We start from the raw sequence: 23,295 nt of genomic DNA, 5'->3' as shown, positions 1-23,295 counted from the left end.
TGGGGTTCTAGTGCCTCACTCACAGAGTTGTTACGTGTATATGTGTATATGGTGAGAACACTGCCTGGTCCAAGAAACTGCTTTGTGCCAGAGTTTGCTCTTGTTCCTATGGCACAGAAGAATGCGGCCTGAGTCCCTGACAATGTCCCACTGACTCTTCCCACCAGGAGGCCTGGCTGTGGATTGGGTCCACGACAAACTCTACTGGACTGACTCAGGAACATCGAGGATTGAGGTGGCCAACCTGGATGGGGCTCACCGGAAGGTGCTGCTTTGGCAGAACCTTGAGAAGCCTCGGGCCATTGCCTTGCACCCCATGGAGGGGTGAGTTGTGTCTTAAGTTCCTAAATCTGTCTTGCAACCTATCGGAACCGTTCCCAGGCCAGCTGGGCCAGACCCTATTGGGGAGCATCTTCACACTGTGGTGTCTACAGCATGGGCTCTGCACCCAAGCCCACCTGGGTTTGAGTCCTGGCTCCGTCCGCAGTACCTGGCTGTGTGGTCATAGGCTCATTGGCTAGACTCTCTCTGCCTCCGTTTACTCTTGTCTACATTGGTGATAAAAAACACACCTACCACATAGCCGTGGGAAGACTAAGATGATGAGTTTTAAATGGTGTAATACACATCAGAGAAGTTGTGGGGGTTTCGTGTTTTTATTAGTAGCTCACGAGGTTGAGCTAATTGCTAATAATTTTATTATTGAAAGAAAAGTCTCCTGAAAAGGAAGGTGCTAGCCCCTGGTGTTTAAAAATTCCATGCAGCCCACTGAAGGGAGTGTCCTCTGAGACCCTGCACTCCTAGGTCAGCTACTTTGGAAAGTGTGTGTGTTCGTGTGTTTGAGTGTCTGTGTTACAAGCATCTTTGGAGATTATGAGAAAGAATAAAGTGCCTTTCCGAATATAACATTAGATTGTCGATTCCACGAGGGTTGGGATTTTTGTCTGTTGTTCCCTGCTGTACTGTCAGCGCTTAACATCGTGTCCTGCCCATAGCGGGTGTTGCAAAAAGAAACTGTTCAATGAATAAAGGCTGTCTAGAGACACTTAAATTAAAACAGTTCAAAACACTCTCCGAGCAGACAAGCTGTATCTCCCATCAGCTGGAGCTAACTGCGTGTGTGCACCTTGCCCATTTACTGTCCTGGGTACCTGTCTTCCCTCTACTGCCTCTCAGCATCCTTTCCTCTCTTCCTAGTACCATTTACTGGACAGATTGGGGCAACACCCCCCGCATCGAAGCCTCTAGCATGGACGGGTCTGGACGCCGCATCATCGCCGATACCCATCTCTTCTGGCCCAACGGCCTCACCATTGACTACGCCGGGCATCGCATGTACTGGGTGGATGCTAAGCACCATGTCATCGAGAGGGCCAATTTGGATGGGAGTCACCGCAAGGCTGTCATTAGCCAAGGTGAGGCACTTCCTCCGCTCTCCATCCCCATCCTCCTTTCCGCATGCTGGACCCCCAGAGCCTGGGCAGAGGGTGAGATTGGGGCAGGGCCAGGAAGGCCACGTCTGGACAGAGGTCCTCTTGGACTTTCCCCAGGGCTCCCGCACCCCTTTGCCATCACGGTGTTTGAAGACAGCCTGTACTGGACAGACTGGCACACCAAGAGCATCAACAGTGCCAACAAATTTACTGGCAAGAACCAGGAGATCATTCGCAACAAACTCCACTTCCCCATGGACATCCACACTTTGCATCCCCAGCGCCAGCCGGCAGGTAAAAAGCTGCCCACCTGGTGAGCCTCTGGTGCCTCTGAGAATCTTCCCGGCACCTGCCACATTCTCCATTGTTTCCGCCCAGAAAATTCCAGGTTGGCACTGACGTGGGCTAGTTTCTCCCTCTGCTGGACATTTAGGGTGGTACAACATTGAGATCCAGTGTCCCCGTCTGATTCACGCAGACGTTTATAGAGCATCTCCTTTGTGTCAGGTGTTCACTGCTCACAGCTGGGACTGACATAAAAAACAATAAGACATAGTTCCTCCCTCCAGGGAGCTCACACCATAGCTAAACGCCTAGCCTTGGGCCCACCTTTAGTCTTACCTGACCCTCTTGCTCTGGGCTTTTTGAGCAGGGAAAAACCGCTGTGGGGACAACAATGGAGGCTGCACCCACCTGTGTCTGCCCAGTGGCCAGAACTATACCTGTGCCTGCCCCACTGGCTTCCGCAAGATCAGCAACCACGCCTGTGCCCAGAGTAAGTGGGTCTGGGGCACCCGCCTCAATGGATGCGCCTTGTGAGGGTGGGTGGAAGGAACAGGGATATGGATTTGAGGGATTGCCTGCTGTGGGGTGGAGCCAGGCTCCTCAGGTAGCCCCTGGAGAGGAAGGACGGATGAGGCCAAGGGCTCCTAGGTCAAAGCTGAGGGCTGAGGCCCCAGGAGTAGTTGCTACAGGTTCAGTGACACCACCCAGTCAAGTACGGACACCTGCCACCAGGCTTCTTTATCATTTTACCAGGCAGGCTGCTCTTTCTATAGGCAGCCAGAGGGTGCCAGGCCCTTCTAGAAAGCAGGAGAGTGGTTTCCTATCTCTTTCCCTTCTGCCTCACCCTGTTAAAAACTCTCTTTCAGCCCCTAATCCAGAGAGCCAAGGTTAGGACTGCTGATGATGCTCGGTATACACAGGCCCTGGAGAAATTCGTGCTTAATGGCAAAAGACAGTGGGATTCCCCGGTTGCTCCTAGAGCTGCTACTTATTATTCCTTTAAGCTCTTGCCAAGGGCATTGCCTTAAGAGGGTGGCCCTATCTAGCTCAGAGCCACAGGTGACTTTTCCTAAGAGCAATCCAGGGAGGAGTGATGCAGGCATATGGCATCACCAGCCAAGGGCCCAGGCTAATTTCTCACACATCAGCAGCTTCCTGTACTTACCACCATGTACCCACTGACCCTCTTATCTCTGGCTAAAATCAAATTTCTCTTGGGATCTGGGTCCTTTCCAGAGAGGAAGGAAACTATCCAGAAGAACAGGAGCAATATTTATTCAACACACATTGCTTGAAACCCCAGTTTCCTTGCATTCTTTTGTGCCCAGCTCATCCCTATTGTCTTAGTGAGGTACAAGAGGTTTCCCCAGGAGCTTCCCCTTAAAGGTTTCCCAGATCTTAAAAGAAGAGAGTAAAGCTAGGTAGGAAGTGCCTTTCCAGGCAGCAAAGTGTAGTGGGAAATCTTCAGACAGACCAGAAGGGGGCTGGGAGTGGGAAAAAAGCAAGCTGGGAAGAAGCTGTACAAGAGAGTAGCCAGAGCTCCTTCTCTGGAGTCAGGCTTGAGTTCGAGTCCCAGCTCCGGTGCTTTGTAGCAATGGGATCTCCCACAGGTTACGTGACCTCTCCCAGCCTCAGGGTCGCTCATCTAGAAAATGAGAATAAGAATAACATGAACCACAAAGAGTTGCCGTGAGGGTAGAGGAGACAAGGCAAGAAAAGCACCAACCAAGCCCAGTGGCTGGCATGGAGTAAGTGCTCGATGAACAGTCACTATTGACTATAGTAGAGAACGAGAGGAAGGGATCTAGATGACAGAGCACATCAGCCGGAGCCCTTCCGCAGACAGGGGAGCCAGACAGGTGGAGGTGTCGGCGGGGAGGTCAGTGGTGACCTAGCCAGGGCACTGGAGGAGACGGAGCAAAGAGGTGAGAACAGGTGACAGATGAAGCTGACAGACACTTAAACAGGATGCACTTCTGGGCCCAGGGGAGAATCCATTTCCGATTGATCCTAAAGTCTGATTCTGCCAGCTCGGGCTGCCTGGTGCTCAAAGGGGGCCTGAGGGGTGAAGAGTAGGGGACAAAGGGCACCCGATCCCAGGAGGTGTGGTTGACCCAGGTGTCACGCAGGTGAGCGTCTGTGTCTGTCACCGTTATTGGATTTAGAGCATTAAAAGAAGACCCCTTTCGGCCTTTGATCAGGTCTTGACAAGTTCCTGCTTTTTGCCCGAAGGATGGACATCCGTCGGATCAGCTTCGACACAGAGGACCTGTCCGACGATGTCATCCCACTGGCTGACGTGCGCAGTGCTGTGGCCCTTGACTGGGACTCCCGGGATGACCACGTGTACTGGACAGACGTCAGCACTGACACCATCAGCAGGGCCAAGTGGGATGGAACAGGACAGGAGGTAGGGCCCAGTGTGGGCCCAGGCCCTCGGGGAGGGCAGAGATGAAGGGGTGGGGTCCTCCCTCTGCTGGGTAAGGGCTTCCCATCATTTTCCCAGCCTGAGAATTGGTGAAGTTCAGGCCCCAGAGCTGGGGCTCAAGTTCAGGTGGTGATAGAGCTTTGCTTCCTGTCCAGGTGGTGGTGGATACCAGTTTGGAGAGTCCAGCAGGCCTGGCCATTGACTGGGTCACCAACAAGCTGTACTGGACGGATGCAGGTATGTGCAGGGCAGCCGTGGCCTGGTGCTCGGGCACTCCTCTTATTTAAAATCCTGGCCTCGGGTAGAAGGAGCCCAGTAGACCACTTTTATCTTGACCCGAAGTCCTTGGTAGGTCAGGAGTGGGGGCGCTGCTGCAGAGCGGAAGCTGGAAGCTCACATCTGAGGGTTTGTCATTTGCCAATCAGATGGCAGCTACTTGTGCTGTGGAGCTGGTGCCTGAGAATGTTTTGAGGCATTTCACATGAGGAAACTGTGCCCTTTGATTTTCCTTCCATCCCTGTCTTGGTCAAACAGACATTCTCTATTAGCCAGGTGAGTGGGAGAGGCAAGGGCAATGCCTGAAACCAGAGCTACGGAACACGTGGTCCCTGAACCAGCAGCAGCAAGGTCACATGGAAACTTGTTAGAAATGCAAATTCTTGGGCCCTAACCTGGATCTGCTGCCTCAGGGGGTTAGGTTCAGTTAAGAAGCTCTCCTGGTTCTGATGCACACTGGAGTTTGAGGAACATTGCCTTGAAATGACAGGACAGAGTGGGCTGCTTGGTTTGAGAAAGTCTTGTTCTTCAAAGAAATGCAACTGATCACTTCCTTGAATTCCTTCTCGAAATTCAATTCTGCAGCTATTCCTTGGACATCTACCACAAAGTGTTTCTTGAGCATCTACTGCATGCCAGGCATCTGTACGGGGCATGGAAGGGAAGAGGGTGAATGACCGAGGCTAGAGTTAATATCTTTGTCCCCTACTTCTTGCTAGGGACAGATCGGATTGAAGTGGCCAACACAGATGGCAGCATGAGGACAGTACTCATCTGGGAGAACCTTGATCGTCCCCGAGACATTGTGGTGGAACCCATGGGCGGGTGAGTACCTGCTCCTGTGCAGTGAGCCCCACCCACCTTCCAGACCTGAGCGCTCGCTCGAGGGGAGTTGGGGCAAGCGACGGCAGCCAGTTCTTACGGGCACACAGAGCACAGTGACAACTCTGTCTCCTCAGTGGACAAGGAAACCTTTACATGTTTTCTTTCTTCTTTTCTTTTCCTTTTTTTTTTAATGGAAAGTCAAGACTCCCTGTAATCTCACTTTTCAGCAATAACCATCGTTAACAGTGGAGAGTATTTTTTCCATACTTTCCTCTATGTCTATATGTACATTTGATGGTGGGGGTGAGGGGTTGGTTTTGTAACAGTGTCATGCTGCTTTGTAACTTTGTTTTTTCACATGACTGTATGCCTTGCATGTCTTTCCACTTGATTGTGAATATTATATAGGTTTATATATTGTTCTTCTTATTGGTTACATAAAATTCTGTACTATAATTATTTAACCTATCTAGTGAGGAAACATTTCTTATTCCCCATCCTCCCTTCCCTTCTTTCTTTATTCCCGAATAGGCCTTATTTGCCAAGCACTCCTTGAGCCATGGGCTCTGCCTGTATTAAGACCCTCGGTGACTTTTGATAGTGATAAAAGATACACACCCTCCAGACAGCTCTGAGCCCAGGCTGGGGACTGAGGCAGGAAGCTGGGGCAGCTACTGCAGGCAGAAACCCTGAAACCCTAGGGACTCTGGATCCCCCCTGAGTGTAAACTGGAAGGCTTGTAATACCTCCCCTGTCTATGCCCAGGTACATGTATTGGACTGACTGGGGTTCGAGCCCCAAGATTGAACGAGCCGGCATGGATGCCTCGGGCCGCCAGGTCATCATCTCTTCCAATCTGACCTGGCCTAATGGATTGGCCATTGACTATGGGTCCCAGCGGCTGTACTGGGCTGATGCCGGCATGAAGACGATTGAATTTGCTGGACTGGATGGCAGCAAAAGGAAGGTAAGGGTGGTGTTAAGGCATTCTCCCACAGCCCCCCGGGGCATCACTCCTGGCTGGCATCAGACAGGCACTGGGGGACAGAGGGGTGACCCAGCATGGGCCATGTGCTGTTTCTCTGAGGCGGTGGCTGCCCTCCAGAGCCCTGAGGCCCTGCTGTCTGACGACGAAAGGAAACTGGGACTGGTGCAGATGGCGGGCTGGGGTATGAGGGCTGTCCTAGGAATCACTGCAATGAACACTAATTGCACCACGATCTCTCTTAAGTTATTTTTGCTATTGTTTATTTTGGTATAATGTCAAATTTAGAGAAAAGTTGCAAGAAATGTCAGAAGAACCGGTAACTGACATTTTGGCACATTGTTATACCACTCTCTGTCTATTGCTACATGCACTTACATCGTTATTTTTCTGAACCATCAGATTAAATTGGAGACACCCTGCCTTTGACCCCAAAGTATTCCAGTGCACAATTCCTAAGAACAGGGACAGTGCCTTACATAACACAGTACAAAGATCAAGATCAGGAACTTTTTCTAAACAAAGATTTTATTTATTTATTTTTAGAGAGAGGGGAAAGGAGGGAGAAAGAGAGGGAGAGAAACATCAATGTGTGGTTGCCTCTCGGGCACCCCCAAATGGGGACCTGGCCCACAACCCAGGCATGTACCCTGACTGGGAATCGAACCAGCAACCCTTTGGTTCGCAGCCCGCGCTCAGCTGAGCTACACCAGCCAGGGCAGAGATCATAACTTTAACAATCATACAATGTTACTGTCTAATTTATAGTCAATATTAATTTCACTGCCAGTTGTCCCCATGATGTCCTTTACAGGTTTTCTTTTTCTATCGTAGTCCAGGATGCAATCCCAGATCACAGCTGTGTTCAATATCACATCTCTTCAATCTTTAATCTGAAGTACTTCCTCAGCCTTTTTATGTCTTTATTGACTTTGGTATTTTTAAAGAGTAAATGCCAGTTATCATGTAGAATATTCCTCACTTTGTCTGATATTTCCTTGTGATTAGATTCAGGTTCTGTGTTGAGGGCAGGTCCACTATCAGCACATTAAGTGAAGCCCTGTCCTAAGTTCTCAATGTGTCTCATCAGCAGGCACAGATGTTGGTTCGTCCCATTATTGTGACATTAACTGCATCATGAAGATGGTGTCCGCTGTAATGTTGCTGTTTTTCCTTTTATATTAGTGAGCAACTTGTGCAGAGATACTTGGAGATTATATAAATAATACATGATCTTTTACAATTGTCATACAACCCTCGGACCCAGGCATTATCACAGTCATCTCATGGATCAGCAGGTGGAGGCTCACAGGCTTTATAAACAACTCTGGCTCAAGGTCACACAGCAGGCAGTAGTGGCCGAGCTGCACTCTGACTCCTCCCCTGAGCTCTTGGCCACTGCTGTGTCCTGTTGGTTCTTGCTGGGGGATGACACACAGGCTGGGTCCCTGGTAGGTGCTGATTGGCAGCGAGCTCCCCCACCCATTTGGGCTGACCCTCTATGGAGAGCGCATCTATTGGACGGACTGGCAGACCAAGAGTATCCAGAGTGCTGACCGGCTGACAGGGCTGGACCGGGAGACCCTGCAGGAGAATTTGGAGAACCTCATGGACATCCACGTCTTCCACCGCCGGCGGCCCCCAGGTGAGCAGCCCTTGGCCCACCCGGGCTTCTTCTCAGCCTCCCTCAGCCGTGGCACTCACTGTTGACCCCTCTCCTTCTCCCTACCCAGTGTCCACGCCATGCACTATGGAGAATGGCGGCTGCAGCCACTTGTGTCTTCGGTCCCCAAATCCAAGTGGCTTCAGCTGTACCTGCCCCACAGGCATCAACCTGATGCCTGATGGCAAGACCTGTTCACCAGGTGAGTCTAAGCATCAGAGACCTGGAGAGAGCCTCTCAGGGAAGGACAGTGGCTCTCTTCCTTCCCCGTAGGTGGACATCGATGTGGTGTGAGGAACTGTGAGTCCTGGTGCTTCTAAGGCTTAGGGGAGAGACAGAGCTTGTAGAAAAGAGGAGAAGTCCAGGACAGAGGACCCAAGGAGCAGGGACACAGGATGGGAGGCAGGGTCCAACTTGTCCTTAGGGTGTCTTCATGCATATTCATAAAAGATGCTCCTTTCTCAGACACTTTACTTATATCCTGATTTGGTCAGAATGAGTCACTGTAGTTCCCGCTGCCCCAAACCACTCATAATAAATATTAAAATATATGATAGCTACAATCTAATGGTACTTCCCTCGGATGAGGCACTTTTGTGAGTGTATAACCAGCACAAGCTATGTGACCACCTTGATCGATGCGTCCCAGAAGTGGGACCTGGCTGCCCAAATTTTGGAAGTCAGTGTTTCTCCCTAGGGGATGCTGCATGGTAGGCTGCATGGGAACCCCAACTTCCCAGAGAATTTAGTTAGAAAGGAGCTATGAATTGCGCCTCCATGCTGAGGGAAAAGCTGTCTTTGAATTGCTGTCTATAAATAATAATCTCTTTTAATCCCATGATGTGTCTCTCTCAGACACCCTGGTATTGTCCCCACTGTACAGATGATAAAACTGATGCACAGTTTAAGTAAGTTGCCCAGGACACTCAACTAGCATCTAACAGAGCCAGAGAGTGAAGTTCAGTTTGCCGTACTCTAAGTCCTCCTTATGGCTGTTCTGGGTGACTGTCCTCTTTCCTTCTCTCCCCACCTGGGCAGGCATGAATAGTTTCCTCATCTTCGCCAGGAGGATAGACATACGCATGGTGTCCCTGGACATCCCTTATTTTGCCGACGTGGTGGTGCCCATCAACCTCACCATGAAGAACACCATTGCTATTGGAGTGGATCCCCAAGAAGGTCTGTGTGGCCCTCCTTTCACCCCCCGCCAGGCCTTCTGCCCCTGCCCCACAGCAACCATTGTCCTTTCTTTCCTGCCCTCTGTCTGCTGGTGAGAGCCTGGGGGCTCCCCATTCCCTCTGGCCCGGTGTGGGCTCCTGTCCCTGCAGTACTTCCTCTTCGGTTGTAAGGTTGTGGTTTCCGGCCCCCTTCTCCCCCTCTGCCAAGAGCTATCCTAATGTGACATTTCTGCATTTATATTAATTTCCTCTGCTACGGGATACAGGGCTTGTGGACCGGCCCTTTTGTCTCGGGCCTGAGTCAGCTGTGTCTGTCCCTTGGTGGGGGTGGAGGGTCCGGGCTGAGCCAAGCCTTCCCTTTCCAGGAAAAGTCTATTGGTCAGACAGCACGCTGCACAGGATCAGCCGTGCCAACCTGGATGGTTCACAGCATGAGGACATCATCACCACAGGTGGGCCTTGCTCCCAGCCCAGGGGCCACCTGTCTGGCTATGGAGCTGGGGAAATAGCCCATCTGTTTTAAGGCAGGAGCCAGTGTGCTCTCTTGACTTCCTGCAGGGCTGCAAACCACAGATGGGCTCGCAGTGGATGCCATTGGCCGGAAAGTGTACTGGACAGACACTGGAACCAACCGGATTGAAGTGGGCAACCTGGACGGGTCCATGCGGAAGGTGTTGGTGTGGCAGAATCTTGACAGCCCCCGGGCCATCGTGCTGTACCACGAGATGGGGTGAGAGCCGGCTCTGTGACGCAGGGTGGCGGGGTGGGCCAGCCCGGCGGGAGCTGTGGACGGGCCGAACGTGGGCAGTGGACGGCGAGCCTGCCTCACCGGAACATTGACATTGACCTCCCTGGGGCGGTTCCGTGCTGTTACATCTTCTTTCAGGGTGGCAGCAGAGTGTAGAGGTTAAAAGCATGAACCTGGGACTCAGAAATCCAGGATTCAGATTTCTTCGCCATTTATTAGCTGTGCCTGTCACTTAACACTGGTGTTTTAACCTCTCGGATTTTCAGCTTCCTGACTGATAAGTGGAGATGATAGTGCAAATGCATAGCTGCTGACTCTTGTGAGGGTTCACTGAGATAATCCATGGAAAGTACTTCTTCTTTAATCGTGGTAAAAGGAAAAGGAACATAAATGTACCACCTTAACCGTTTCTCAGGGTAAAGTGCAGTTGTATGAAGTACATTCATATTAGTGCAATGCAGATATCTGGAACTCTTTTCATCTTGCAACTCTGAAACTCTGTAGCCATGGCGCAACAGCTCCCCTTGTTGCATGTAAAATATTTTTCACAGGATTGGCAGCCTGTAGGCCCCTGCAGTATTCAGGAGCTGTGGGAATGACCAGCTGGTACTCTTCTTTGCTTAGGTTCATGTACTGGACAGACTGGGGAGAGAACGCCAAGTTAGAGCGGTCCGGAATGGATGGCTCGGAGCGGGCTGTGCTCATCAGCAACAACCTGGGGTGGCCCAATGGGCTGACTGTGGACAAGGCCAGCTCCCAGCTGCTCTGGGCCGATGCCCACACCGAGGTGAGAGTCCCGCTCCTGCCGCTTCCCAGGAGCCCGGGAAGACAGGAGAGGCCTGTTTGGCAACTCTTGCTGAGAGCTCCTTGTTTACCGATAGCCAGTCCCACCCTCTCCTTCCTCCACAGCGAATTGAGGTTGCTGACTTGAATGGTGCCAATCGTCACACGCTGGTGTCGCCCGTGCAGCACCCATATGGCCTCACTCTGCTCGACTCCTACATCTACTGGACAGACTGGCAGACTCGTAGCATCCACCGTGCTGACAAGGGGACTGGCAGCAATGTCATCCTGGTGAGGTCCAACCTGCCAGGCCTCATGGACATCCAGGCTGTGGACCGGGCACAGCCACTGGGTGAGAAGACCCCTGAGGCTGTGAGCCAGAGCCTCTGGCTTTCTAGGGGCATCACAACACCAGAGAGCACAGAGGTTTCTTTATAATCACAGACACAGGGGCCTACCTAAGCCCCCTGCCAGGATCTTGCTGTGTTCCTTCCGGGTATGGCTGGTATGACAACTATATCCTGCTGTCACTTTCAAAGGACCCCTGGAAACATTCCTGTTTCTTCTGCCTCATCCCTGCCAGGCACCAAGCGCTGTTGTTTAGAACAGCAGAAAATCAGGCACAAGAGACTAGAGCCTTTGTAAGATTCAGGCAATATTCCAGGCGGGGTGTGCAAACTCATGCTTCTCTCTCTCTCTCATCACCAGGGTTTAACAAGTGTGGCTCAAGAAACGGCGGCTGCTCCCACCTCTGCTTGCCTCGGCCCTCTGGCTTCTCCTGTGCCTGCCCCACTGGCATCCAGCTGAAAGGAGACGGAAAGACCTGTGACCCTTCTCCCGAGGCCTACCTGCTCTTCTCCAGCCGCGGCTCCATCCGGCGCATCTCACTGGACACCAGCGACCACACAGACGTGCACGTTCCGGTTCCCGAACTGAACAATGTCATCTCCCTGGACTATGACAGTGTGGACGGGAAGGTCTATTACACAGACGTGTTCCTGGATGTTATCAGGTATGAGGATCCCCGAAGCCTCCAGAGGACACAGACCTGCTTCCAGTCCCTGATGGGGGAGGGGAAGGTCTGTGCTGACCTCTGAGTGGACTCAGCAGTTTGACAGCTGAGTTTGACCCTGACTTGTTCACTTTGTAGTGTTATCACTTACAACAGGGTTTCAGACTTGGAGGGGGTTTCCTATTGTTGTTTGAAGATTTAATAAAAGTCCAATGTGTAAAACAAACAAACAAAAAACCCTGATCATGTCAGGCTGGGGACCCGGAACCTTCTACCTTTGTCACTGAGCCCTGGGATTGCTGTAAGGAGTTTGGAGACTCGCTGAAGAATCGGCCGTGTAGATAAATCGTGTATCTGTACTGTAACACAGGAGCCCCGGACAAATGCCACGGCTGTCATTGTTCACAAGGATTTTTTTTTGAAGATTTTATTTATTTATTTTTAGAGAGGGAAGGGAGGGAAAAAGAGAGAGAGAGAGAAACATCAATGTGTGGTTGCTGGGGGCCGTGGCCTGCAACCCAGGCATGTGCCCCAACTGGGAATCGAACCTGCGATGGTTTGGTTTGCAGCCTACGCTCAGTCCACTGAGCTACGCCAGCCAGGGTTCACAAGGATTTTTTTAACTGATTTTTTTTTTACCCCAGCACGGCTGAGGAGCGTGATGCCCTGCCACCGGTACGAGGGGCAGAGGGGCTCACGTGCAGGAACAAGGGCACTCCTTCCCCTTCGCTCTCCCTGGAGAATCTCATGTGGGGGAGCAGGGGGGCCTGTGTTTAGAGAAGTCCCCCATGTGTCTGTGATGTGTCCCTCATCCAGAGGTTGAATTTCCTGGCACAGAACTTCTGTAAAAATGCACATGGAGCTTTTCCCAAATTGGCCTTTTTTTATAACGGCCGCCCTAGCAATCCTTGCATCTTCCCTAAGGTAACTGGGGAATTGTTAATCCTTCTTCTGGCAAGACATGGACCTGAACGCCCCCTTATTTACAGCAGGAAACATTCAGTCCTCCTAAGGATTTATTTATTATTTCTGCAAATATTTGGTGTACCGACTGCGCTAGGTACCCTTGGTCTCTGTCCCTGTGGAGCTTACGGCATAGGGGGTGGGGTGCAGTTCTGGAAACATGGATTAATGGGGTTTCGGTCTGCGGCTGGTCCATGTGGTCAGTCATCCAACCCTGGGCTCTTCCCCAAGGCGAGCAGATCTGAACGGCAGCAACATGGAGACAGTGATCGGGCAGGGGCTGAAGACCACCGACGGGCTGGCCGTGGACTGGGTGGCCAGAAATCTGTATTGGACAGATACCGGCCGAAATACCATTGAAGCCTCCAGGCTAGATGGATCCTGCCGCAAAGTGCTGGTCAACAACAGCCTGGATGAGCCTCGGGCCATTGCCGTTTTCCCCAGGAAGGGGTAAGTGTATGGCCAGCAGAAAGGAGACCCAGGGAAGGAGGGAAGAGGCCCTCTGTTAATGGTATCGGCATGTCCCTCGTATTCTCTCAAGCTCTGGGTGCCTTCTCCCCACGTCTCAGTGCTGATGTCACTGCTGTGTCTCAGGTACCTCTTCTGGACAGACTGGGGCCACATTGCCAAGATCGAGCGGGCAAACCTGGACGGCTCTGAGAGGAAGGTCCTCATCAACACAGACCTGGGCTGGCCCAATGGCCTTACCCTGGACTACGACACCCGCAGGTGGGAATCCTATCCCAAACAGCCTCCCGAATCAGGGTGGGCAGAGGAGAGGATGCTGGAGATCGAAGCAGTGAGAATAAAGGGATGGAAAGCTGTTAGCAGGTAGGGGAGAGGAAAGCAGCGAGAAGGCTGAGCCAATACATTCTTAGAGCAGGGGTTGCTGAAGCCAGCCCTCAGCTCTCTCTGGGCTGGGTTTTATTTGTCTGGTTTGCATGGTTTTGAGTGAGTTTGGCAGAGCGTGTCCTCTGGCTGGGCCACAGGTCCCGCCACCCCCATCCATTTAAGGGCCGATCCTGCACATTTCTTACTCTCCTGATCCCTTCGGACACTGGAGTTTGCAACTGTCTGGGTGGAGAATGCTAAAGGGCAGAGGAGGGTGGCGGGGTCTGTGAAGCAGTCGGCTCCCCTCTCTGCCCTCAGGAGAAGGGAAAGGAAAGTGTCCCCGGGAGATGGAATGGAGATGAGGAGTACCCTCTTCCTTCACCCTCAGCGACGCTCTTGTAAACCAAGTCTCTTCTTGAGCATTCGTAGGAGTTTGGGCTTCAATTCTTAGGTCGGAATCAAAGGGTGATGGAGTTGCTGAAGATGAGACTGGTTGGTGGCCCCTCCGAGGTCATTGGAGGGTCTACCCCCTGCTCAGAACAGCCCTGGTGTCCCCACTGACGAGTCACCATCTTCTCCTGTTCGGCCTTGGGACTCCCAGTGGCCCCTCATCAAGGGTGCTTCTTGACCGCTCACAGCTCTTGCCAGCTCAGCTCAGGAAGGGACAGACAGCTGCTGAGCAGGGAGGGCGGGGCTCCCAGAGGGTGGGGCTCCCTGGCAAGCAGTTTGAGCAGCCGCCCTCGTCTCCTTTCCTGCACAGGATCTACTGGGTAGATGCACACCTGGACCGGATTGAGAGCGCTGACCTCAGTGGGAAGCTTCGGCAGATCTTGGTCAGCCACGTGTCCCACCCCTTTGCCCTCACTCAGGTACTAGCTCAGGAAAGGTAACTAAACTCCTTAATGGGGGTGTTTCCTTGGGGTTCTAAATCGGCAGCCTCAACCCTAGAGGCTACCGAACAGGTGTGCTGTAGAAGTTCATTTTAGGGGTGTTTTCCTGTACACTGAATCCTGGCCGCCACGTGCTCTGCTGGTGCCGCCCCACCGCTCCCGTGTCCCAGCATTCACAGGAGTGGCTCTTCAGTGGTGGCGCACAGAATTGGCCACAGGGCTTGTTAAAATACATGTTCCTGGATTTAGAGAACCTGCTTCATCGGGGTTGGGCTGAGGAATATGCATTTTAACAAATTCCCCAGTTGATCCTAATGCTGGGGTCCCGACACCGGATATCAGGCTGCCCACTCAGTGGCAGTGGGATAGAGTGGCTAAGAGCCAGAGATTTGAGGCAGCTAGCCAGTCAGTCAGAGTTCACTGCGCACCCCCGACGTGCTAGCTCTGTGAGTTCAAGTTCTGTCTGTGTCAGTAAGGAACTGTGCAGCTTTGAAAAAGGCATTGGACTTCTCTAAGCTTCACTTACCTGCATATAGTTTAACGAATGAGTCTAATAATAGTATCCTCCTCAAATATACATTGAGCATTAGCACACTCTCTGGCACTCAGTGCTTACTATTTCTAATCATTTTGATTATTACCGGCTGTCAGTTTTGAGAGTTCTAACCCTGAGTAAAATAATTCAGGGAAGGACAGAGGGGATCTACAAAGCCTGGGACCAAAACAGGGACTCTCAGTCATTTAAAAGTCTCCGTGCCTTTTTGACAGACATCCACTTGCCTGTATTCTGCATTATATCCTACCGGCCAATAGGATTTTGTCTGGCTTACTTAATGATAGACTTTTTCTTTGCCATACTCCAAAGGTAAAACTACAAGATAGGTTGTTTTTTTTTTAATTTTTTTTATTGATTGATTTTTTTTTTAGATAGAGGAGAAGAGAAACAATGATTTGTTGTTTCAGTTATTCATGCATTAATTGATTCTTGTATGTGCCCTGTCCGGGGATCGAACCCACAATCTTGATGTATTGGGACAATGCTCTAACCAACTGAGCTACTCTGCCAGGGCTACAGGGTAATTTTGAATATGGTTTTTCAATCTATAAGTCTCCCATGAAGTTTTCTGACGTGTAACCTGGGTGCAAGAGGGGAACCGAGTTCATTGCCCCTCCCCACCCCTGCTTGAGACTCTCAAGATCACTGCACTAGAATCAGCTGCCCACAGAAGTAACCAGAGGACTTACCAGGGCTCTGACTGAAGGGCCCAGAAGAGCAGGGACCTTAGAAGGACCCTCTAGTTCACTCCTATATGCTAGGTACGGGAACCCACTTAGTCACTGAGCAACTGACCAAGTGCAAAATAAGTGTTAGGTGTTGGAAACTGAGAGATGAACTTGAAGAACCTGACCTGGCAGGACAGACAGACATGTGAACAAATGACCGTAGAATGTCAACACTCACTTGTAGAAGTGAGGACACAGCACAGAACAGCACGGAGGAGAGAATGGTAATTTCTCTATAGATCGGGGGCAGATTTCCTGGCCAGTGTCACATCCTGGTGGATGAGAGGAGAGGGCATTTCAGCAGAGGGGGTGCACATGCTGAGGCATGGAAGCCGGACTGGGGTCTGACTGATGAACGATATTTCCTGTTTTTTGGGCTTCCCTTTTGAGTAGCAGGACAGGTGGATCTACTGGACAGACTGGCAGACCAAGTCAATCCAGCGTGTTGACAAGTACTCAGGCCGGAACAAGGAGACAGTGTTGGCCAATGTGGAAGGGCTCATGGATATCATTGTGGTTTCTCCTCAGCGGCAGACAGGTGGGCTGCTGGGTCCTAAGCCTGCCTCCCTACCATGGGTGGGGGTGGGGGTCACCCCAGGGACTGTTCACGGCCAAGACAGTTAGAGGCACGGCAAGCCTTTTGGTTCACATTTTAAGCTCCTGGGCTTTTTTAGCCCCTTGTGGTTATATGCCTCCTGCTCTCTGCTCCTGGGAATGAGGTAGCCCTGGATTTAATTCTACTCAGAGACTTAATTCTGTCACAGGCTAGATATTCTCGTTCTTTGCCCCCAGGGACCAATGCCTGTGGTGTGAACAACGGAGGCTGCACCCATCTCTGCTTTGCCAGAGCCTCGGACTTTGTGTGTGCCTGTCCTGACGAGCCCGATGGCCGGCCCTGCTCCCTTGGTGAGTGGGACTGAACGGCCTCCAGGGACAGCAGAGCCCTTGGAAGGAGAGGGGAGCAGCAGCCTCAGCTTTATCCTTCTGGGTGGGGTCCCCCTCAGAGGGTCTGAGAGAGGAGTGACTGGGAGTAGTCGCTCTGTCTGTATTTACTAGAATGGAATTGGTCTGTGCCTCTGTGAGCCAGCCAGCCCACCCAGAGCTATTAATATTGGGATTCAGATCCTTTGTAGTTACAGTGTTGACACAGTCCTCTAATGAGGGTACCTAAGATCAGGGCAGCTAAAAGATTCGTTTGCCGAGTTCTCCAGATGCTACTCTTGGACCATATGTAGAGACTGGGGCTTCAGTGATCCACCCCGATTCTCTTTTTCTCTCCAGTACCTGGCCTGGTGCCCCCAGCTCCCAGGGTTACCAGCATGAATGAAAGGAACCCAGTGCTAACCAACACTCTACCTACCACCTTGCATTCCTCCCCCACTCGGACCCGCACACCTCTGGAGGAGGCGGAAGGAAGGTAAGTGGGTTCACATGTGATTGAGGGCCCTTTGAGTCAAATCATCATCTCCTGCTCACAGAAAACCCGAGTCGCACCTTGATTCTGGCAGATGGGAGGTAGGTCACATCGTTAGCCGTCGGTCCCTGCTGTTCAGGGCAGGAGATGACGTTTAGACTCATAAGATTGTCGCAGGTGATCTGAGGGCAAGGAGCTTTAGAGCAGCTTCACAGAGGAATCGCTCAGTTTCCTTTCGTTCTGTGGCATGTGCTCTCACACACGGGTTTAGTATATGGTCTGGTCCTACAATTTACTTAGAAACCACCAAGTCACAGTGGTGTCTGCACTGCGGGTCTATGACTTGGAAATGTCCAGGGATGTTACAGCCTTAGTTCAGGCTGCCTTTAACCCCCAGATACCTGTACGTGATGTATGTCCGTGTGCACCTGTGCATGACATATGCCCACACACACACACATCACTGCTAACTAAGAAGCATAGCTACGTGCAGGTCTCAAGTAAAATGCTGTTTCATTACATTGAACATGCTATCAATTTAAGACAGATCCTGATTTGAGAAACTAAACCAAAGAAACGACCAATAGCAACTGTGAGATCCTATTGATTGTAAGACACTTTCCTATTTCAGCAACGTCAAAACGTAGAAAAAATGCACATCATAAATTTATGGAATATCATGTTACCTTCAATTTAGAGAATTTTTTAATTTTTCTTCAATTTAGAGAAATTCTTTTTTACAAAGTGAATGTTTTACTTGCAGTTAGAAAATGCAGATAGAAATAAAGGAGAAATAAATGCCCATATGTAACTGCTTTTAATATTCTTTAGTTTGATATAAGTATTTATTGCAAAATGATTATAAGTTTAGTTAGCATGCATCACCACATAGTTACACATTTTTTTCTTATGATGAGAACTTTTTTGATCTACCCTCTTTACAACCTTCAGAAATGTGGCATTATTAACTCTAGTCTCCATGCACTATGTTACATCCCCAGGACTTACTTGTCTTGTAACTGGAGGTTTGTTCCTTTTCACTACCTTCGTTCATTCTGTTTCCCACCCCCACCTCCCACCCCCGGTGAACACCAATCTGTACTCTGTGTGTACGAGTTCGATTTTCTGTTTTTGGACTCTACATTTAAGGGATATTATATGGTATTTGTCTTTGTCTGACTTCACTCACCCTAATGCCTTCAAGTTCCATCCATATTGTCTCAAATGGCAGGGTTTCCTTCTTTTTATGACCGAATAATATTCCACTGTATGTGTATAATCACATTTTCTCTATCCATTCATTTGTTGACAGTCACTTAAGTTGTTTCTATGTCTTGGCTATTGTAATAAGCTTGCACCGAACACGGGAGTGCAGACACCTTTTTGACACAGTGACTTCATTTCCAAGTCTTTGCAACACTCTTCTATTAGAACAGTGTTTTTTTTCATTGTAATCAGTATCTGTAGCTTAAAAGATAAGTAACACTTGATTTCAGTTCTGAAAACAGAAACATAATAATCCCAAATAAGAACTCTAGACACATATCCCTAAAATTGTAAGATTTGCACAGGATTAACTTCATTCTGGAAGTCCCATTTTCCCTTTTTGGAAGTGTTTGTGTACAAAAGCAAACATGCAGATATATAGATATATCTTTCTCACTAACTTTTAAGTATCATACTATCAACCGTTATTAATCTCTGATTTTCTTTGGGTTTACTTGGAAAAATTTTGAACCCTACTCAGATATTTTCTTTTTTTTTAAAAGATTTTATTTATTTATTTTTCGAGAGAGGGGAAAGGAAGGAGAAAGAGAAGGAGAGAATCATCAGTGTGTGGTTGCCTCTCACACACCTCTCACCAGGGACCTGGCCTGTAACCCAGGCATGTGCCCCAATTAGGAATTGAACCGGCAACCCTTTGGTCCACAGCCTGCACTCAATCCACTGAGCTACACCAGCCAGGGCCCTTCTCAGATCTTTTCTTACTGTCAGTTCTGGTTGAAGATTCAATGCATCTTGGTTTCAGATGTCATAGCAAGTTTCTTTTGCCCAGGCTTTTAGGAGGTGCCTGTAGTTGCCTGCTAATAATGTACCGCAAGGAAGTTACCTTTTCAGCACTTCGTGTTAGTTGTCTGAGCCCTCCCTCTGGATGTCTTGCATATTCCCTTGTGAAAGAATAAAGGGGGAAAAACAGTTTGGTGGTTTGTTTGTTTGTTTGTTTGTTTGTCTGTTTGTTTTATGTCTCTTTAGACCTTGTGATCATCTTTAATCAGTTTGCTTGGCTGGTAGCTTCTTTCAGCTTATCCTGGTAGTTTAATAAAGCCGACTATTGATGTTCTTAGGGTTCTCTCAGCAGACTTCCAGATCATTCTCAAACCTGCTTCTCCTTTTAAAACGATACATACTTTTCAACCCATTTAAACACGGTATAGCACCTTGAAGACACTGTCTCCCATGGATTTCGTGGATTTCCTGGTGCTGCTCTCTCCGTACTTCTGATATCTCCCACCTGGAACCATCTCCCATATCTGCAAGCCCCACTCACAGGGCTTTCCCCCTTCGCTGGGGAAAGGCAAGATCTTTACCCAACACTGGTGGTCTTCACATTCAGTCTTCTGTGCCCACAGATGCTCTGAGAAGGATGCCCAGCTGGGTCTCTGTGCACATTCCAATGAGGCCGTACCTGCTGCTCCAGGTAAGCCAGGAGTGCCCAACTGCTCTGAAGAATAATATGTAAGGAATATAAGCCTCCACTGACATCTTCCAGAACCTTCATTGGGACTCTTTGGCATTTATGAACCCTTTTCTTAGACTAAATCCACAGAAAGAATAAACATAACAGCCACCACTTATGGAGTACTTGCCATATGCCAGGCACTTGTTAAGCCATATGTGTGTGCGTGTATGTATATGTATATGTATATGTATATGTATTTGTATACACACACATTTAACCTCCACCATCCCTATGAGCAACTTATTACTGAAACTTAGCTAAAGCATCTTGTCCTACATAATATACAGCCAGTAAGTGGTAGAATTAGGATCAGAGATGCTGACTGAGAAACAGGTTTCTTCTCAGCCATCTACCCCCATGGCCTCTCCTCGGAGGAGGGGTCCATAGCCATCCTCGGATGGCATGGGATCCAACACCTATGAAAGGGGCCCTTCATTTTCCCACCCCTGAAACCAGCTAGAAGTTGTCAGTGGTCCCCGCCTAGTGTCCCTCTGTTCTTCCTAGGGGAAGGACTTCACGTCAGTTACGTCATCGGTGGACTCCTCAGTATTCTGCTGATTCTGGTGGTGACTGCGGCGTTGATGCTCTACAGGTAACCTCAGCCTCTCTGCAGGGGCCACATGCTCGTTGGTCCTCGTCAACGCGTTGGGATTTCCTGAAGCTCCACAGCTTGCTAATTTGACCTCTTATCGCCTCATTTCGAAGTTAGGTTCCTGGTCAGAGCAGCAGAAGGGAAAGGCAGAAATCTGAATTCTTACTCTTCTTCTGCAGTCACAGCTCAAGCCCTCATTTCACGGCCACGGCAACCCTTGGGATTTTTCTTTACCAACTAGTGTGCTGAGGGCACAGCAGGTGTTACCCAGGGTCGCACAGGAAGAGCCAAAGCTGGGACTGACTCAAGCATCTGCTTCTCCCTTACCCCACGCTACTCCAAACCATTGAAGTTGGAAATGATTATCTCTTCACACAAACACAGCCCTTTACCATAATATTGATTGATATATCATTGCTCAGTAGGGATCTTCCTGGGAAGCTGGAGTGTGTCATTTTCAATTTATGATCTTTTTATGGCCATATATATCTCTCCCAAATGTCTTAAACACAACTTGCAGCAAAAATGTCAGGATTTTGCTGCTGCTGCTGCTGCAGCTCCTGCTGACAACAATAACAACAGTTGCCATTTAATGAATATGTATCAATGCCATGACAACTTTGTAACAAAGGTATTATTATTCCTTACTTTACAGATGTGGATCTAAGGTTCAGAAAGTGTAGATTATGTCCAGCTAGTAAGTAACAGTTGTATTGAAACATAGATCTGTCTTGACTCTAAAGCTCTATGTGTCAGTTACCTACTGCCGTGTAACAAATTTCCCCACTTTAGCAACTTAAAATGACAACCATTCATTATCTCATGATTTCTGTGGGTTAGAAATCTGGATGCAGCTTAGCTGGGTCCCTCTGCTTTAAGGTCTCTTACAGGGCTGCCCTCCAGGTATTAGCCAGGGTTGTGGTCTTATCCAGGGCTTGACTGCGGAAGGATCCCCTTCCAAGAGCACTCAGGTTGTGGCTGGCAGATTCGCAGGCTGATAGATGGAGGGCCTCAGTTCCTTGCTGGCTGTTGGGTGGAGAATCCCTCATCAGTCCCTTGCCTTATGGGCCTTTTCAGGGGACAGCTTACACCGTGGCAGCTTACTTCCCCTGGAATAACAGTAAGAGAAAGTAAGAAAGCAAAGGCAATGTAAGATGCAAACCATACATTTCTTCGTAACTTAATCTGTTGAATAGTATCCATCATGTTTGCATCATCTGTTCATGAGAAGGGAGTCACCAAATTTGGCCCACACTCAAGGGGCAGGGATTCCAAGGGTGTGAGTACCAGGAGGCGGAGATCACTGGGCCCTCCTCTTGGAGGCTTCCTACCACACTCAGGTTACAAGTTCCCTGGATGTCGCCCGCACAAAGATCTGAACTGATTCCTCATTGTCTTTCCTCCTAAAGACACAGAAAATCCAAGTTAACTGAGCCTGGAATGGGGAACCTGACCTACAGCAACCCCTCCTACCGAACCTCCACTCAGGAAGTGAAAATTGAAGCAATCCCGAAGCCAGCCATGTACAACCAACTGTGCTACAAGAAAGAGGTAAAAATTAAAATTTATATTGAAGGGGTGCTTTTGCGGAGCGGGGAGAAGAATTGCTCTCCAACTGCCTGAATAAGTCAGTAAAGGCCGCTGGGTAGTCCCATCTGCCACTTTGGAAGTTATAGTGAACAGGAGAACTGAGTGTGATGTGGGTTTCTAAGATCTGGAATCATAAATCGGCTCAGTTTCCAGGTCTAGATTCTCGAAGGACCCTAGTGAGAGCGAGGTTAGGAAACAGATCCCAGAAGGTGTAGATCTGAAAGCGTGGGAGTGTGCACAGGAGATAGTTTGCCAGACTCGTAGCTTCTTTCCCTCCTGGAGTTATCATTCCCCTGTGGTGAGCTGTGCCCCCCCCCCCAGAAACAGCCCCCAAACTCCCAGACCACCCCCACAAAACCCCAGGGGTTCCTGGACTCTTCCTCTTCTAACCTCTGATCCAAGCTGTCGGCACCTGTGGCTGAGAATGGCTGGTGCTTTGCTCTTCCTCCCCAGGGCCTTAAGGGATTTCTCTAGAATTCCGGTTTACATGCTTTTGTTCTTTTTACCTCCTTCCTTGTTCCAGTGAAAAATTACTTGCTGGATGTTTAGGCATGAAAAATAGTCCTACTTCCACTAGGGAACTATAGCCTGGGGTTTCAGATTTATCTAGTCTTATACGACTCTTGTTTATTCTAAACCCCTGTAACCCTTCCTCAAAAGCTATCCCTTCTGAGACTTTAATCAGTCCACTCTGTTGGCCTGTGAGGCACAGTCAAAACCTGCCCTCACACCTACAGGGTTCCCATGCATAATGAATCCACTTTACATAATAACTAGGTGCTTTCTGGATCCATGAATTCCCCCATTTAAAAAGCTTCCACTACAAGCCACACAGAACCTGCAGGATGGCTTGCAGTGTGAAAAAGACTCTTAAAGATTCTCGGGTTCTCGGAGCGACTGATACGCCAGAGAACGACCCCATTGAGGGCCAGAGGTTAGAAGATAAAATCATGTGACCTCTTTCTTCTGTTGTATGCTTTTTCCCCAGCAGCTTTTTCATCCCTCTGATAGTCTCTCACCCTTTCTCTTCTGATTTCCTCTTGATTTCAGGTACCTGTGTGTTTGCAGAGGGAGTGGTGTCCCCCAGATTGCTAGTGCCATGTCCCCTGCCTCTCCCTAACTTTCCCGTCGTGTCTCTGTGATGAGGACTCTGAGTGGCCTGCATCGTGCCCTACACTAACATCAGCCTGGAGGGTGTGCCGGGTGACTGGGCACGCGTGTGTGCGTGCATGTGTGCTGGCGTGCTCTGTCTCTGTCTGCTTGATCCAGGGAGTCGTCTCTCCCGGAGGGCAGGGACGACTTCACATTGCTCGATCACCCGAGCACCCTGCTCTGTGCAGAAGCTCAGTAAATATCTGTAGAAATGAGTCGTCAC

General features: G+C 49.7%; 1 protein-coding gene across 1 annotated transcript in view; it reads left to right on the top strand.

Moving 5' to 3' along the window:
- The window catches only part of LRP4 (LDL receptor related protein 4), a 48,290-nt gene that overhangs the window by 21,048 nt on the left and 3,947 nt on the right, over window positions 1–23,295 (top strand). The window contains exons 13-37 of the mRNA XM_045825348.1: window positions 168–324; window positions 1,198–1,415; window positions 1,551–1,727; window positions 2,086–2,208; window positions 3,920–4,128; window positions 4,302–4,383; window positions 5,142–5,247; window positions 6,013–6,214; window positions 7,688–7,877; window positions 7,966–8,097; window positions 8,934–9,074; window positions 9,439–9,525; window positions 9,632–9,803; window positions 10,446–10,608; window positions 10,731–10,956; window positions 11,313–11,616; window positions 12,811–13,029; window positions 13,174–13,308; window positions 14,171–14,279; window positions 15,978–16,122; window positions 16,377–16,490; window positions 16,866–17,001; window positions 19,629–19,696; window positions 20,243–20,330; window positions 21,740–21,881. Of these exons, the coding sequence (XP_045681304.1) occupies window positions 168–324; window positions 1,198–1,415; window positions 1,551–1,727; window positions 2,086–2,208; window positions 3,920–4,128; window positions 4,302–4,383; window positions 5,142–5,247; window positions 6,013–6,214; window positions 7,688–7,877; window positions 7,966–8,097; window positions 8,934–9,074; window positions 9,439–9,525; window positions 9,632–9,803; window positions 10,446–10,608; window positions 10,731–10,956; window positions 11,313–11,616; window positions 12,811–13,029; window positions 13,174–13,308; window positions 14,171–14,279; window positions 15,978–16,122; window positions 16,377–16,490; window positions 16,866–17,001; window positions 19,629–19,696; window positions 20,243–20,330; window positions 21,740–21,881 (3,845 nt within the window). The remainder of the gene's footprint in view (window positions 1–167; window positions 325–1,197; window positions 1,416–1,550; window positions 1,728–2,085; window positions 2,209–3,919; window positions 4,129–4,301; window positions 4,384–5,141; window positions 5,248–6,012; window positions 6,215–7,687; window positions 7,878–7,965; window positions 8,098–8,933; window positions 9,075–9,438; window positions 9,526–9,631; window positions 9,804–10,445; window positions 10,609–10,730; window positions 10,957–11,312; window positions 11,617–12,810; window positions 13,030–13,173; window positions 13,309–14,170; window positions 14,280–15,977; window positions 16,123–16,376; window positions 16,491–16,865; window positions 17,002–19,628; window positions 19,697–20,242; window positions 20,331–21,739; window positions 21,882–23,295) is intronic.

The sequence above is a fragment of the Phyllostomus hastatus genome, unplaced genomic scaffold (assembly GCF_019186645.2).
Source record: "Phyllostomus hastatus isolate PE091 unplaced genomic scaffold, TTU_PhHast_1.1 phas_scaffold_585, whole genome shotgun sequence".
In the NCBI taxonomy this organism is placed as follows: domain Eukaryota; kingdom Metazoa; phylum Chordata; class Mammalia; order Chiroptera; family Phyllostomidae; genus Phyllostomus; species Phyllostomus hastatus.
Note: the sequence above shows the minus strand (reverse complement) of the source record. Positions and strands in the feature narration are given on the sequence as shown.